This window comes from Netta rufina (genome assembly GCF_964035555.1).
Source record: "Netta rufina genome assembly, chromosome: Z".
Classification (NCBI taxonomy): Eukaryota; Metazoa; Chordata; class Aves; order Anseriformes; family Anatidae; genus Netta; species Netta rufina.
The window spans coordinates 53,518,526-53,531,894 of NC_140126.1; the positions used below are offsets into that span (position 1 = coordinate 53,518,526).

The 13,369-nt window shown below is 37.9% G+C and overlaps 1 protein-coding gene across 3 annotated transcripts in view; it reads left to right on the forward strand.

Annotated features, from left to right (window-relative positions):
- The first annotated feature begins 269 nt into the window (after positions 1–269).
- Positions 270–13,369, forward strand: part of PPIP5K2 (diphosphoinositol pentakisphosphate kinase 2) — a 42,998-nt gene continuing 29,898 nt past the window's right edge. For all 3 annotated transcript variants that reach the window (XM_084304657.1, XM_084304655.1, XM_084304656.1), the window contains exons 1-8: positions 270–617; positions 1,871–2,066; positions 2,786–2,876; positions 3,778–3,863; positions 7,917–8,071; positions 8,561–8,662; positions 11,018–11,179; positions 12,303–12,424. In XM_084304657.1, the coding sequence (XP_084160783.1) occupies positions 474–617; positions 1,871–2,066; positions 2,786–2,876; positions 3,778–3,863; positions 7,917–8,071; positions 8,561–8,662; positions 11,018–11,179; positions 12,303–12,424 (1,058 nt within the window). In that variant the 5' untranslated portion in view covers positions 270–473. The remainder of the gene's footprint in view (positions 618–1,870; positions 2,067–2,785; positions 2,877–3,777; positions 3,864–7,916; positions 8,072–8,560; positions 8,663–11,017; positions 11,180–12,302; positions 12,425–13,369) is intronic.

Sequence of the window (13,369 nt, forward strand, 5' to 3'; positions counted from 1 at the left end):
AGTCAGTCGTTTGAAAATACCTTGAAAGTATTATCCTTGCACTAAACATACATATATAAGTACTGTGTACTCTGTAGTGCTTTATTTCTGATGCTTTTCTCAGAGGTATATAGATGTTCAAATGCATTTTCTATTTTTATGTGCCTGTCTCTAGTGTGGGTTTTGTTTTTTTTGTTTCTTGTTGATGCTTATTTGGATTTTTTAAATATTTTTTGTAGGTTAAAAAACTGTTCTGTCATCTCAGGGAAGCAGTAGCCAATTGTGGGTCTCTTGGAGCAACAGCACAAACCAGTAATGAGCAGGTGATACCAGTTAAACAGTGTCTGGCGGACGTCATCACAGTGGCAGCACTGCTCAAGCAGTATCAACAAGTACAGGACTTCTGTGCTCCCAGCTCACTGGGAAACATGCCCAATATCTCAGCTGCCAAAGTGGCTGCATTCTCTACATAATTCTCTGTAGATCTTGTAATCATGTCTGTTAGCGCAACAGAGAATGATCCTCCTAGATTCTTCGTGGGTGGAGAAGATGGAGAAGAATTGTTGGATTCAGCCAGATCTACGGACTATGAACACTTTTATGACCATGGGGAAGAAGAGGAAGAAGAATATGATTCTGTATGTACTGTAGGGGCATGCATGTACTATACTGTATGTTCTCTAGCATTATTTTATTTTGAAGTGATGTTGAATCAGGAAAGTGTTATATTGAAATGGTGTTCTGAAATTAAAAAAACACCTGTTCATACCCAGACAATGATCTATTGGTTATGTTTAGAATTGCAGCAAACTTGAAAAATAGGTCTACCTTGGGTTTGGAAGTGGATGTGCTGTACCTTAATACAGAGTTTCAGGGCAGCCAAGCTCTGCAGGCTTGATTTGGTTCTGGGACTAAACTTGATAGCCTAAGCCTTTGTTATTTTTATTTGTATAATTCATAGCAAAAATAGATGGACAGTTTTTATTTTGTGTATGTTGTCAACTGCTGTAGAGTTACCCTTGAAGAGTCTGTTCAAACTGAAAATCACATTTCTTTTTTCATCTTACTGTTGTTTTCATTAAGATCCAACATGTTTTTATTCTTATTCTTTACCTTGGTGTATAGAAAGTGCATGCTAAATTAATCTTACATTATAATTTAGTTTAATATACTTGCAGAGTGTACTGGATAGTGTTACCATTTCTTTTGACAAACTCCTAATGTTATCGTGTATGAGTTACCATGTCATACCTTTTTTTTGGTAGTATTTTTTCTTTTTACACTGCAACATTCCACTTTAGGGAATTATGTTATATTTTAAATGACTGCTAGTGTGCCTAGGAAATTTAAATGCAAGGAAATAACTGTTTAGTGGGAAATAAAATTTGTAAAGGCTCATTACATAAACGAAAATATAGACTATACACAAGAAAACGTATTTTGTGCATAGACAGTTTCATTCAGAAATCTAGAGTAACATTTTGTTTGGCTAATTTTTCTTAGTGTAATTCACTTCTAATATTAGGTAACAAGGTGAGAAGCCTTGTGATTACTAGATTTTGAAAAATTATACAGTTTAAAAATTAATCACTGATTAATTTCACAGAAAGTCGTAAGTAAGATTTCAGACATTTATGACTTAATTTTTCTTCTGTGTATTTGCTCCTGATACAATACTCACAAAAAGTAGTGTAGTGCTGTTAAACAGTTTAATTTCATAAGTGCAGTGGCATGCTGCAATTTGGTGCCTGCTAGATATTTACCTGACTGAAACTGAATTAGAGTTAGCAAACTAATTTTAACAGAAAATGTCTGCTGTGATATTATGCTGCTAAAACACCTATTACATTCTGAGAAGATTTAAAATAATTGTTTTTCCCCCCCTCTTCAGCCACCAGAAAGACAAATTGCAGTTGGAATATGTTCAATGGCTAAGAAATCTAAATCCAAACCAATGAAAGAAATTCTTGAACGCCTCTCCATGTTTAAGTACATAACTGTTGTAATATTTGAAGAGGATGTAATTTTGAATGAGCCAGTAGAAAACTGGCCTTTATGTGACTGTCTCATTTCTTTTCATTCTAAAGGTAAATCTTTTAATAATACCAGAAATATTTTGACATCTAAATACTTTCTCCAATTTGAGTATTTATTAAGTTTTTTTCTGCCTTGCTTTTTGTTTCACTGGATTGCCCTAGGAAGCTACTCCTTTGTCTCATTTAATGTAATACAACTGACTTTAAAAATACAAGCTTTTAAAATGATACTGTTTTAATAGCTTGAGAAAGTCCTGTCTCACATGGTATTTAAAATAACTACTCCATTGGCAAATATTTGTGGAGCCAGTAGAAATGGTAAGCGTTGAACTAATGCTTACTTGGTCCAATAACTGTGAAGTCATGCTCCTTTCCCAATGGGACTGTTGGATCTCTTGCCATGTGTTTGTGTATCTCTAATGTCTAGGGGGGTTTTGTGGGACTGTTCAGTGACTGGACTAAAGTTAAAAAACATATTTTCAGGCAGAAATGATAGAAACCTTAGTTCTGGCTCTAAGGAAGTGGAGGGAATGTAGAGTGTGGAGATGGAACAGGAGATGACCGCTACGTTTGACAATGTACACTGAAATCAGGCTACAGTTTTAAGATTGTCTTAAGCAGATGTTATGTGTCTGTAGGAGAGGGAGGGAACATCCTCTCACTTAAGCCATGGCTGTTTGTATCTAAAGTTTGAAAAAGAACATTCCAAACTGCTTACTGATGTTGTGTCTTACAGTTTTAATTTATTTTTCTTTAAACAAACATTTTAGGATTTCCACTGGACAAAGCAGTTGCCTATGCAAAACTCAGGAATCCATTCATAATCAATGACTTGAATATGCAGTATCAAATACAAGACAGGTAAGTAATGATTAACTACTTTTAAAGAGCAAATTACTTTTCAGCCAGACAGTGAGGATCTGTTAGCATTGTATAGCAGCAGTTCCAATTCATTGTACAGTAGTCTAAATAAAATGACAGTGAATTTTGTTTTATTAATGTCTTAATATTTTTCTGTGGTATGTGTTTAGGTGTGTTTTTCATTTTACTGATTTTATATTGATAGCTCTGAAGATGTACCGAAGTAGTAATTGGGTAATACATTTCTATAACAGCTAGCAAATAAACAGCTTAAGCTCTAGAAAATAAGTATAGCAGAGGTATGTATAGCAATCACATGGCTTTCCATAACTGTAGAATTCATGTAGCTTACTTAAGGGTTATTTTTTCTGTTCAGTGGAAACTTCTGGGAGTTGCTGGTATCCAAAGATCATGTGGTAATTCAAAGTGATTTTTTTTGTGTGGCTGCAATCATGTATAGCAAATATTAACAATAATGAACAAAATACATAAGCATTGGAGCCTCTGAACAGTGTGCAGACTTGCTATTTTGGATTCCTTTAGTTTCTGTCAAGTATAAACTTTTGCAGTCCTTCTTCACTGTTAAAATCATTTAATAAGAAAATTGTTCTGCCCAAATTGTTTTTACCCTACCAGAGAGGAGAGGACAGAATTGATATAGCAAATGACACTTTTGTTTATACAGATGCAGGCACTGCAAAGGTACCACTGTGTCAGTGAGCTTTAAAATATTATATTCATAAGTAGAGAACATGCATGTTAATGTATAATAATATGTGTAATCTTATGTTTTATTTTTTGTAGGAAAATATATAATTTTTTCTCCTTTCTTACTTGTGTACTGTAAAATACAAATAGTATCAGGATTTGCTGTCTTACTACGGAACTTTTGTTCTTCTAGGAGGGAAGTGTATGGTATTCTTAAAGCTGAAGGCATTTTACTTCCTCGTTATGCAGTTCTGAACCGTGATCCAAACAACCCACAAGGTAAAAAAAAAAAACAACAACTGATGACAAAAATATTAACCATTGATGTCTTTGTTTCCACTGGACAGCAGTAGATACATAGCAGAAAGCTGAGTTTCACTTCCTACAGAATTAATATTCATTGGCTCAGGGGTTGGTTTCTCATCTGGTATTTAGTTAAGTTTGTTGTGGGTTAACTGTGCAACCCACTGTGCAAACACTGTTCAGCAGTATCTCAAACATATATGTCTTAGCAATGTTGTTTTGATTTTGAATAGAAATCCAAAACGTAGCCTTATATGAGCTTCCATGAAGAATATTACCTCCATCCCTGCCAAAAGTTGTACAAGTATGCATCTGAGAAGCATGGTTCTGAATTCTGGGCTCACAGTCCTCTCAGAGCCTGTATAGACCAACTAGAACATGAGGGCCTTCAAACTCACACTGAGACACAAATATGTCACCAAGGAGAGCAGCATTCATGAACTTACATTACTACAATGAGCAGTAATTTCACTTTTCAGAAAAGTGATGTTGGCAGAAGCAACTCAGGCTGTTGAATCTTTCCCTTACTAGAATAGATCATCTAGTCCAACTGCCTGACCACTTCAAGGCTAAACTTCAACTGCTAAAGCATTTTATTGACAGCTTTGTCCAAATGCCTCTTGAACACTGACCGACAGGGATATCAACCACCTCTCTAGAAAGCCTGTTTCAGTGTTTGACCACCCTTACAGTAAATATATTTTTCATAATGTCCAGTCTGAACCACCTGGCTCAGTTTTGTGTTGTTCCCATGCGCCTGTCTTTGGTTCCCAGGGAGCAGTGACTGGCACCTCCCTGTCCACTTCCCTTCCTCAGGAAGTTGCAGAGAGACATGAGGTCACCTCTTGGCCTCCTTTTCTCCAGACTAGACAACCCAAGTGTCCTTGTCCTCTTCTCATTGGACATGCCTTCCAGCCCTTTTACCACATTTGTTGCCCTCCTCTGTTTGATTTGAAAGATCACAGAATCACAGAATTTCTAGGTTGGAAGAGACCTCAAGATCATCGAGTCCAACCTCTGACCTAACACTAACAGTCCCCACTAAACCATATCCCTAAGCTCTACATCTAAACGTCTTTTAAAGACTTCCAGGGATGGTGACTCCACCACTTCCCTGGGCAGCCTGTTCCAATGTCTAACAACCCTTTCAGTAAAGAAGTTCTTCCTAACATCTAACCTAAAACTCCCCTGGCTCAACTTAAGCCCATTCCCCCTCGTCCTGTCACCAGGCACGTGGGAGAACAGGCCAACCCCCACCTCGCTACAGCCTCCCTTGAGGTACCTAAAAAGAGCGATAAGGTCGCCCCTGAGCCTCCTCTTCTCCAGGCTGAACAAGCCCAGCTCCCTCAGCCGCTCCTCGTAGGACTTGTTCTCCAGGCCCCTCACCAGCTTCGTCACCCTTCTCTGGACCCGCTCAAGCACCTCTTAACATCCTATCTTGACATCCTTTTCATATTATCTTAACATCCTTTTCGTATTTTGAAGTCCAGAACTGTGCACAGTATTCAAGCTGAGGCTGCACCAACACTAAATGTAGTGGGAGCATCACCTCTTTCAGCCAGCCGGCAATGCTGTGTGTACTATACCCCACGATACATTTTTTTTCTCTTGGCTGCCAGAGCATGCTTCTGGTCTATGTTAAGCCTGTCATTTCAAGCACCCCCAGGTGCCTTTCTGCTGAGATGCACTCCAGCCACTCATCGCCCAGTCTGTACCTGTGTGTAACCTGGCTTGTTCCTTTATTGAACTTCATGCCTTTGCTAATCATGCAGAGCTCCCGTTTATGTAGAACCCTCTGCAAGGCCTCCTGTCTCTCCAGGGACTAAGCAGCATCTCCCATTTTCATGTCATCAGCAAACTTAATGAGGATACATTCTACTCCTGCATCTATGTCGTTGATAAAATGTTAAATAGGACAGGCCCTAAAACTGAGCCACAGAGAACACCTCTGGTGACCTGCAATCAGCCAGGTTCCATTCACTACAACCTGCTGAGCCCTACCACTGAGCCAGTTCATCAGCCAGCATCACGTGAACAACTTGTCCAGAAGGATGCTGTGAGGGACGAAATCTAGAAAGATTACATCTCTTGGCTTCCCTTCATCTACCAAGCAGGTCACCTTATCATAGAAGAAGATCAGAATGCTAAGTCAGGAATTTCCTTTGAATCCATATAAAGTACAAGCAACCATATAAAAGGAATGTAGTCTAGGTAGATCTGCAGATAATCTGCTCAGAATATCAATTGCAATGTGTTTTTTTTTCTTTTTTTTTTTTTTTTTCCTGCACTTGAAAACAAATTCAGTAGCTTTTTCTCCTAAAAGGAAAACTTCCAGCAAAAGTAGAGATTACAATAACAGGTCAAGACATAAACTTAACAAATTAACAATAGAGACAACTGAGGCATTCCCATGGTGTAACTTTTAAGGGATTGAGAAATTTTGATGAAAATCTCTGCTTAATCATGGGGGAAAAGGACTTGTGCTGTCAAAGCTGTTGCATGCAGACACCCACTTGTGGAAGGATTCCCAAACCCTCGTTTCAGAGATCTTAGTCATCTGTGAAAGGTGCTTCAGTCAGACACTGAGACGGTTCTTAGCCTATTAAAACTAGTATTGCACTTGATACCACACAGTGTTCACGGTCCAACTACCCTACCTCTGATGTTTCAAAGAAGGTCACTGCAGAAAGAGACAAACAGCATGTTGTGTTTTCACGCTGATGTGCAGCCAAGATCCACCATGCTGTTTTCTCACTCCTCCTCCTTGTAAGAATAGGCAGAGAAAATATGATGTAAAAAAGGCTCATGATTTGACCTAAGTATGGGGAGATCACTTGTCAAATACAGGCATAGGCAAAACAAACTATGGACATGGAGATTAATATAATTTATTGCCTATCACAAGCAGACCAGAGCACTGAGAAACTAAAAGCAAACCAAAAACATCTTCTTCCCATCCACCCTCTTCTACCTCCTACCCCAGGCAGCACAGGGGGCTGCAGTCAGCCCCTGATGCTTTGTCTTCGCCACTGCCTCATGGTCACTCTCTGCCCCTGCTCCATGTGGGGTCCTTCCCAAAGTAAGCCTGCAGGGGCTGCCCACAGGCAGCAGCTCTTCAAGCACTGCTCCCACACGGCTCCGTACCACAGGGTCCATCCATCCCCCAGGAGCAAACTGCTCTAGCACGGGTTCCCCACGGGTGGGCGGCAGCTCCCCCCAGACCCCCTGCTCCTGCGTGGGCTCCTCTCCACGGGCTGCAGCTCCGGCCCGGGGCCTGCTCCACCGGGGGCTCCTCCACCCATGGGGGGGCTGCAGCGTGGAGATCTGCTCCCTGTGGGACTCATGGGCTGCAGGGGACAGCCTGCTCCACCCAGCTCCAGCCTCTCCCTGCACAGGCCACAGGGGAACCTCTGCTCTGTGCCTGAAGCACCTCTTGCCCTCCTTCTGCACTCATCTTGCGGTGTACTGGGCTGGTTCTGTAATGTTTACTCACTCCTCTTTCCCAGCTGCTGTCTCACAGCAGTTTTCCTTTCTTAAATCAGCTTTCACAGAGGTGCAACTAGTGTTACTTGTTGGTTCAGCTCTGGCCAGTGGCAGGTCCCTTTTGGAGCTGACCGGAGCTGGTGCTGATCTAACGTGAGCCAGCTGCTGGGCTCTTCTTGCAGAGGTCACCCCCACAGCCTCACCTTGCTACCAAAACCTTGCTAAGTAAGCCCAACTCGTAGCCCTACCCCCGTCTTAAAACCATTTTCAAAAAATACATCACATTCAAGTTCTGCAGGAGACATTTTCCTGTCCGATGCAGAAATCTGCAGAAAGCCTGGAACACATTATCAATGTAACACAATATAGATTTGATACAGCAGACATTCAACAAATTATGATTAATTCTTCGTGCATCAATAACAAATGAGTGAACCAAAGATTCATAGTAGTCTTTTTATTTTAACCTCCAAAATTACTCCAAATCTCTAATAATTTAGTTCCATGAAAATATTATTACATCTGTTGTTTGCATTGTTTCTTCAGAATGCAACTTGATTGAAGGAGAAGATCATGTGGAAGTGAATGGGGAAATTTTCCAAAAGCCTTTTGTAGAAAAGCCAGTTAGTGCTGAGGACCACAATGTTTACATTTATTATCCAACATCTGCTGGGGGTGGAAGCCAAAGGCTTTTTCGAAAGGTGAGGATAGTATGATAAGACTACGGAAATTGCATCTTGCTAAGTGACTCTATGCTTAGTTGTATTTTAATGACTATATAAAAGACAAACTTAATTCATGTAGAACGTGAAAGCAAAAATATAGACCCTCCCCCCCCTTTTGTTGTTCTTTTTTAGGCTGTAGATGTCCAACAGAATTGCAGAGTAGTTCTCTTCTGGCCTATAGACTTGTTTTGTCATGACCTGCCTGCATAAGAGTAGTGGCAGATCAGAGAAGTACATTTCAGGAAAACTTTAAGAATGAATGCTCCATTCAGTAGATTGTCAGTAATTGCCAATTCTTAAGGATAAAAGAAGCATACGCTGTCAGTGCATTCGGAATGATCAAAATCTACTTGCTTTGTTTGTTACAGAAAATGTTTTATCAATAGAGGTATGGTATTTTAAGGCTTTTTACTGTTTCTCAAGTAGTAGCATATGAGTTTATTAATAGAAAAATATTCATTTCAGATTGGCAGCCGAAGCAGTGTTTATTCCCCTGAAAGCAGTGTGAGAAAAACAGGCTCCTATATTTATGAGGAATTTATGCCTACAGATGGCACTGATGTGAAGGTATGACAACGGCGTGTTCTGATTTATATATAGAACAATCAAGTGCTTCAAGATTTTGTCAGTTTTAAAGATGAAAGTATATCATCATGTTGAGGATTAATTTTAATAAAGTGTTAATACAGTTCATAAGAAAAGAATGTCATTTTTTTCTATCTAAACACAGTAGTTGTGATATAGAGAAGTTTAGCATACGTTGTTAGAATCAAGTGCAGGAAGCTTATTACCTGGCACATTGTCTTTGCTTTTTGTGTTAATGTTAGAACAGTATGTACTTCCCAGTGTAAACCAATAGATGTTACCTAGATTTTCTGTCTGAATATGTAAAAATAATAATAAATTTGTAGCTGAAATATATTTTTACCGAATAAGGAAATCCTCTAATTTATAAAAAGTAACTTACTAAAATTATATAAAGTAATGCATTGATCTCACCTGTAATTATTTTTTTACTCTTCATTTATTTTCTTAACAGATACAAAGATTAGGCACCATAAAAGAGTGATAGAATAGAAAGCACTAATGGAATAAATGTTATCTATGGATATTGAAAGTCTATGGAGATTGCTTGCTTTGTGTTAATTCAGGCTATTTTAAGGCCATCACTGAGCACATAAAACAAATACTTTCTGGTATGCATGAGATCGACATATTTAGACAAATAGTGGAAGTTAGAGTGTAAGATCTAATCCAGTCTTAGGCCAAAGAGGCCTTTTTATCAATTGCAGTCAACTTCTTCCACTTGGAGATACAAGCAAATTCCCCCAATTCTTTTTTTAATCTTTTCTACTTTCATGAGATAGATTCTTCATATGGTGCAACACTGTGCAGGAGGTTAATCTGGGTTTACAGAATTCTGTGTAAGAGACTTCTGCAACGTGTTTTTAAAAATAAAAGTTTCTAGCAACCTGAAGAGATGCATATGACTTGAGGGGCGGGGACTGTTTTGACTGTTATTATACTGCAGGCATCAAACAGCATCTGTGGACTTAAATGCTCTGTATAAATAATGGATTTTCTTCAACTAACAAGACTGTTAACCTTACATTAAGCAGTTTTACCCAACTCAGCCACTTACCTGAATTGACCTTATATCTGATATTCCTGTCATCTGTATTCTAATCTCAGTTTTCTAGTAGCTGAAGTATTACATTCATTGTTCATGCAGGAGATGCACATTCAGATTGTAGAGTATGTTGATAATAAGCCATGTCTTACAATAGTTATCTAAGACGTATTTGTTACCTTCTCTTTTTCAAATGATGTCCTGCACAACTGCATCTGAAAGCTATCTAAGGAAGCCTGCAGATGCCCCCTTAAATTTAAAGAGAAGCGAAAACCCACTACAGACTAGCCATGTCTAGCATACTTTCAATATCACTTTACAATCCCAAATCATCAAAGGTGCATGGAACAGGTATGTCAGTGTAGATTTCTAGCCTTCATGCAAGAGGAAAGTCACAGCTAGTGTAGTTTCTTTGATTAAACCAGGCATTATTCTATTTCATAAGAACTAAGAATGGTCAAGATAGTATGAGAGTTCTTATAACAGTTTTCTTCAGTTCTGTTCAAAATCGGTTATAATGCTCAGCAGTATTTGCTATCATAAGCTTTGACCAAAAAAAAAAAAAACCAAAAAACTCAACTGAAACAGAACAGTCTTGTTTTCAAGTCACGTGACTGTCCCATTTACGGAGAGCTGTTGACAAGTCTGTTCTAGTACAGGACCCAGTACTTGCTTGCAGTGAGCATTAAAATTGTAACAGTAGGTAGCGCACTCATTCTTGAAAACACCTGTCTTGTAATGCTAGAACTGGGAAGAATATTGCTTTGTTCAGTCTTGCCTAAAATATGAAAATATTTTTTAATAAAGAGAATCACTTAGTCCTGTAGCCAGGTTTCCACAGTCATCTAAACTCAAATCATCCTTGAATTAATCTGCTCTCAAAGTCCCACAGATGTTTTGGAGAGGAAAATGTTCTTCTTTGCCTCTGTATTGCCATAATTATGGAATTCATTTTTACTCTTCAAATGTCATGGTTTATTTTCTTCACTTGTGCTTCAACTTCATCCTAGGAGGTCAGTAAATAACAGATGCTCAGTGAATGCTATGCTGTTGAGGAAGGCACTTGAGAGCAAAATTATTAGTGATGACAACTGCTAGTGTCTTCATAGAATCACAGAATGGCTAAGGTTGGAAGGAACCTCTGAAGGTCATCTGGTCCAACCCCCTACTCAAGCAGCAACAGTGTGATTGCAGTGATTATCACATTCGAGATAAATTTAGCAAGATGCATGGATACATGCAGTAGTGTAACTTAATTACAATAAATCAAAAGTTCCTGTTTTTCAATAAAGGTGTACACGGTAGGTCCAGACTACGCTCATGCTGAAGCCCGGAAATCTCCGGCTCTGGATGGCAAGGTAGAACGAGATAGTGAAGGAAAAGAAGTGAGGTATCCAGTCATCCTCAACGCAAGAGAGAAGTTAATTGCTTGGAAAGTATGCCTTGCCTTTAAGGTAAGCCGATTACTTTCCTATCTGATCAAACATTTAGTGCTAATTAATTGTTTACTACTTGAAACTTATGTAGACTTTAAATGTGCGGAGTCAGCGGTGATACATGTATTGTAGGCTCTGCATCCATAATAGGGTATATTGTAGACTTTGTGCAGAAGGTGAGAAGTTGAACTTCCACATTCACGTTTTTTTGTGTATAAGAATTCTTTTAATGCATTAACAAGTTTGGAGGGCTACTTATGTTGCATGAGCTTTGTGTATATTTCCTCACGTTACTCTTGTGCTTTGCTAGTTCACATTGTATCTGTTCTATGCATAATATGGTCCCACATTTTGTTAATGTTTCTAATTAGGGAAATGCAACTTCACTAATCAAATTTTTGTAACTCTTATTTACCTAGTGTTTACACTGGGTCCAAATAAATGCTAATTTGGCATTGACATAGTTTTTCTTTAAGTGTTCGATATGTTCTATTTTTGAGTAATTTTAAGTTTATTTTGTTAAAACATCATTCATTCAGTCTCTTACTCTCACTTCAGCCTTCTTATTAAAAGGTGGTCTTTCAGTCTTTGTCATAACATGTAACTATGATAGTACTCTGGAGGGTGTGTGAACAGCTGTCACCTTGCAAAAGGGCTTTGAGCTCTGTTGAAATACTGTTTAACGTCCTGTGCTTACAGTGTCAGTACTGTGTCTGTATCTAAACTATCCTGTCAAATTCAAATTTGGACAATAATATTTTCATTGATGCATTACTATTTCTTGTGTGCCATCCATAAAAACAGCGCATAGCGGGAAGGTTTGTAGTCAGAAGGGGAATTTGCCATTGTTATCTAAGCTGTAGGTCTTGAAAGTTAATATAGTACATATGTGAACTTGACAAAAATAACAGAATTTATTTCTCATATCTTTTGCGAGTTCCATGTTAGGTTCACTCATGATATGCAAACATCTTCCTACTTATTAAATTTATACTCTCGACTTTAGCCTTCCTACATATCCTTAGAAAAATCAATATAATTTTTGGCATGCTTCTAGGTGAATAACATATTAAAATGTATTTAGAATATTAAAACCTAAGGAAGATGATCAATGACTTGAATTTTTTTTCCTTAAAAACAGCAAACAGTTTGTGGCTTTGATTTACTGCGTGCTAATGGACAGTCATATGTCTGTGATGTGAATGGCTTCAGTTTTGTGAAAAACTCCATGAAATATTATGATGATTGTGCTAAGATCCTGGGGTAAGAGTTTATTGATTTACTTCAGGAGTTTTGCCTATTGTATGTAACTATAGCCTATGTACTACTTACTCCTTATTCCTAAATAATTATTTAAAATTAAATGTTAAATTAAATAAGTAAAATATTTAATAAATCTCTAAATAAGCCCTCAATTAATTCCTTATTTCTAAAATCATCTGAAACACCTGAGTCTGGGTGTTTTGCAAACCCTGGAAGCTAAGTATTTCAAAAGCAGGATTAAAGTTCTGAAAGTATTTGAGACTTTTTTTAAAGGAGAGAAGCATTTATGTGTTGCACTGGGAGCGAAAGGTGTAACAATTTCAAGTTGCTATAGATGTTGAATTCTCTGAAAAAAGAAGTTATCTTAGAGTTTTTTCCTTGTTCATGCAGGGAATTGTAATATGATACAGTGAGAAGTAAATGGCAGATTTTTTTCCTCACTTTTTAAAATAAAATCTCAGATTATGCTAATTCAAGGTGCACTTTTTTCTTGTGGTGTTGCTGCTTTTTAATGTAGATATCAGTTTGAGGTTCACTATATTTTGACAAAACACTTGGGCAATAGAACATTATCAAGATTTAATAACCTTCTATATGCAGTGTTACCATTTTGTAGTTATCATCTTTATAGGTTTTTCCAGTTTTACCAGTGAATTTTTGAGAAATGAAATTACCACTAAAGCTACTAGTAACTCTTGGGTTAGAATGGCTTTCTGATTTTCAGGGACTTTTATTTAGATAATAGCCAGATATCTGAATATTTAAATGAACCAGACCAAGTCATATCCAAGTAATTCTTCTAGGAATTGGAGTTGAAAGACTGAAGTTTCTGAGATATCCTGGGCTGTTAGGTTAGTGTTGTCTCTATAGCAGTTATAGTAGCTTTACATTGTTCAGTGATTTATTTTTTTTTAAATACAACTAAAAGAAAAATATGTATTTAGA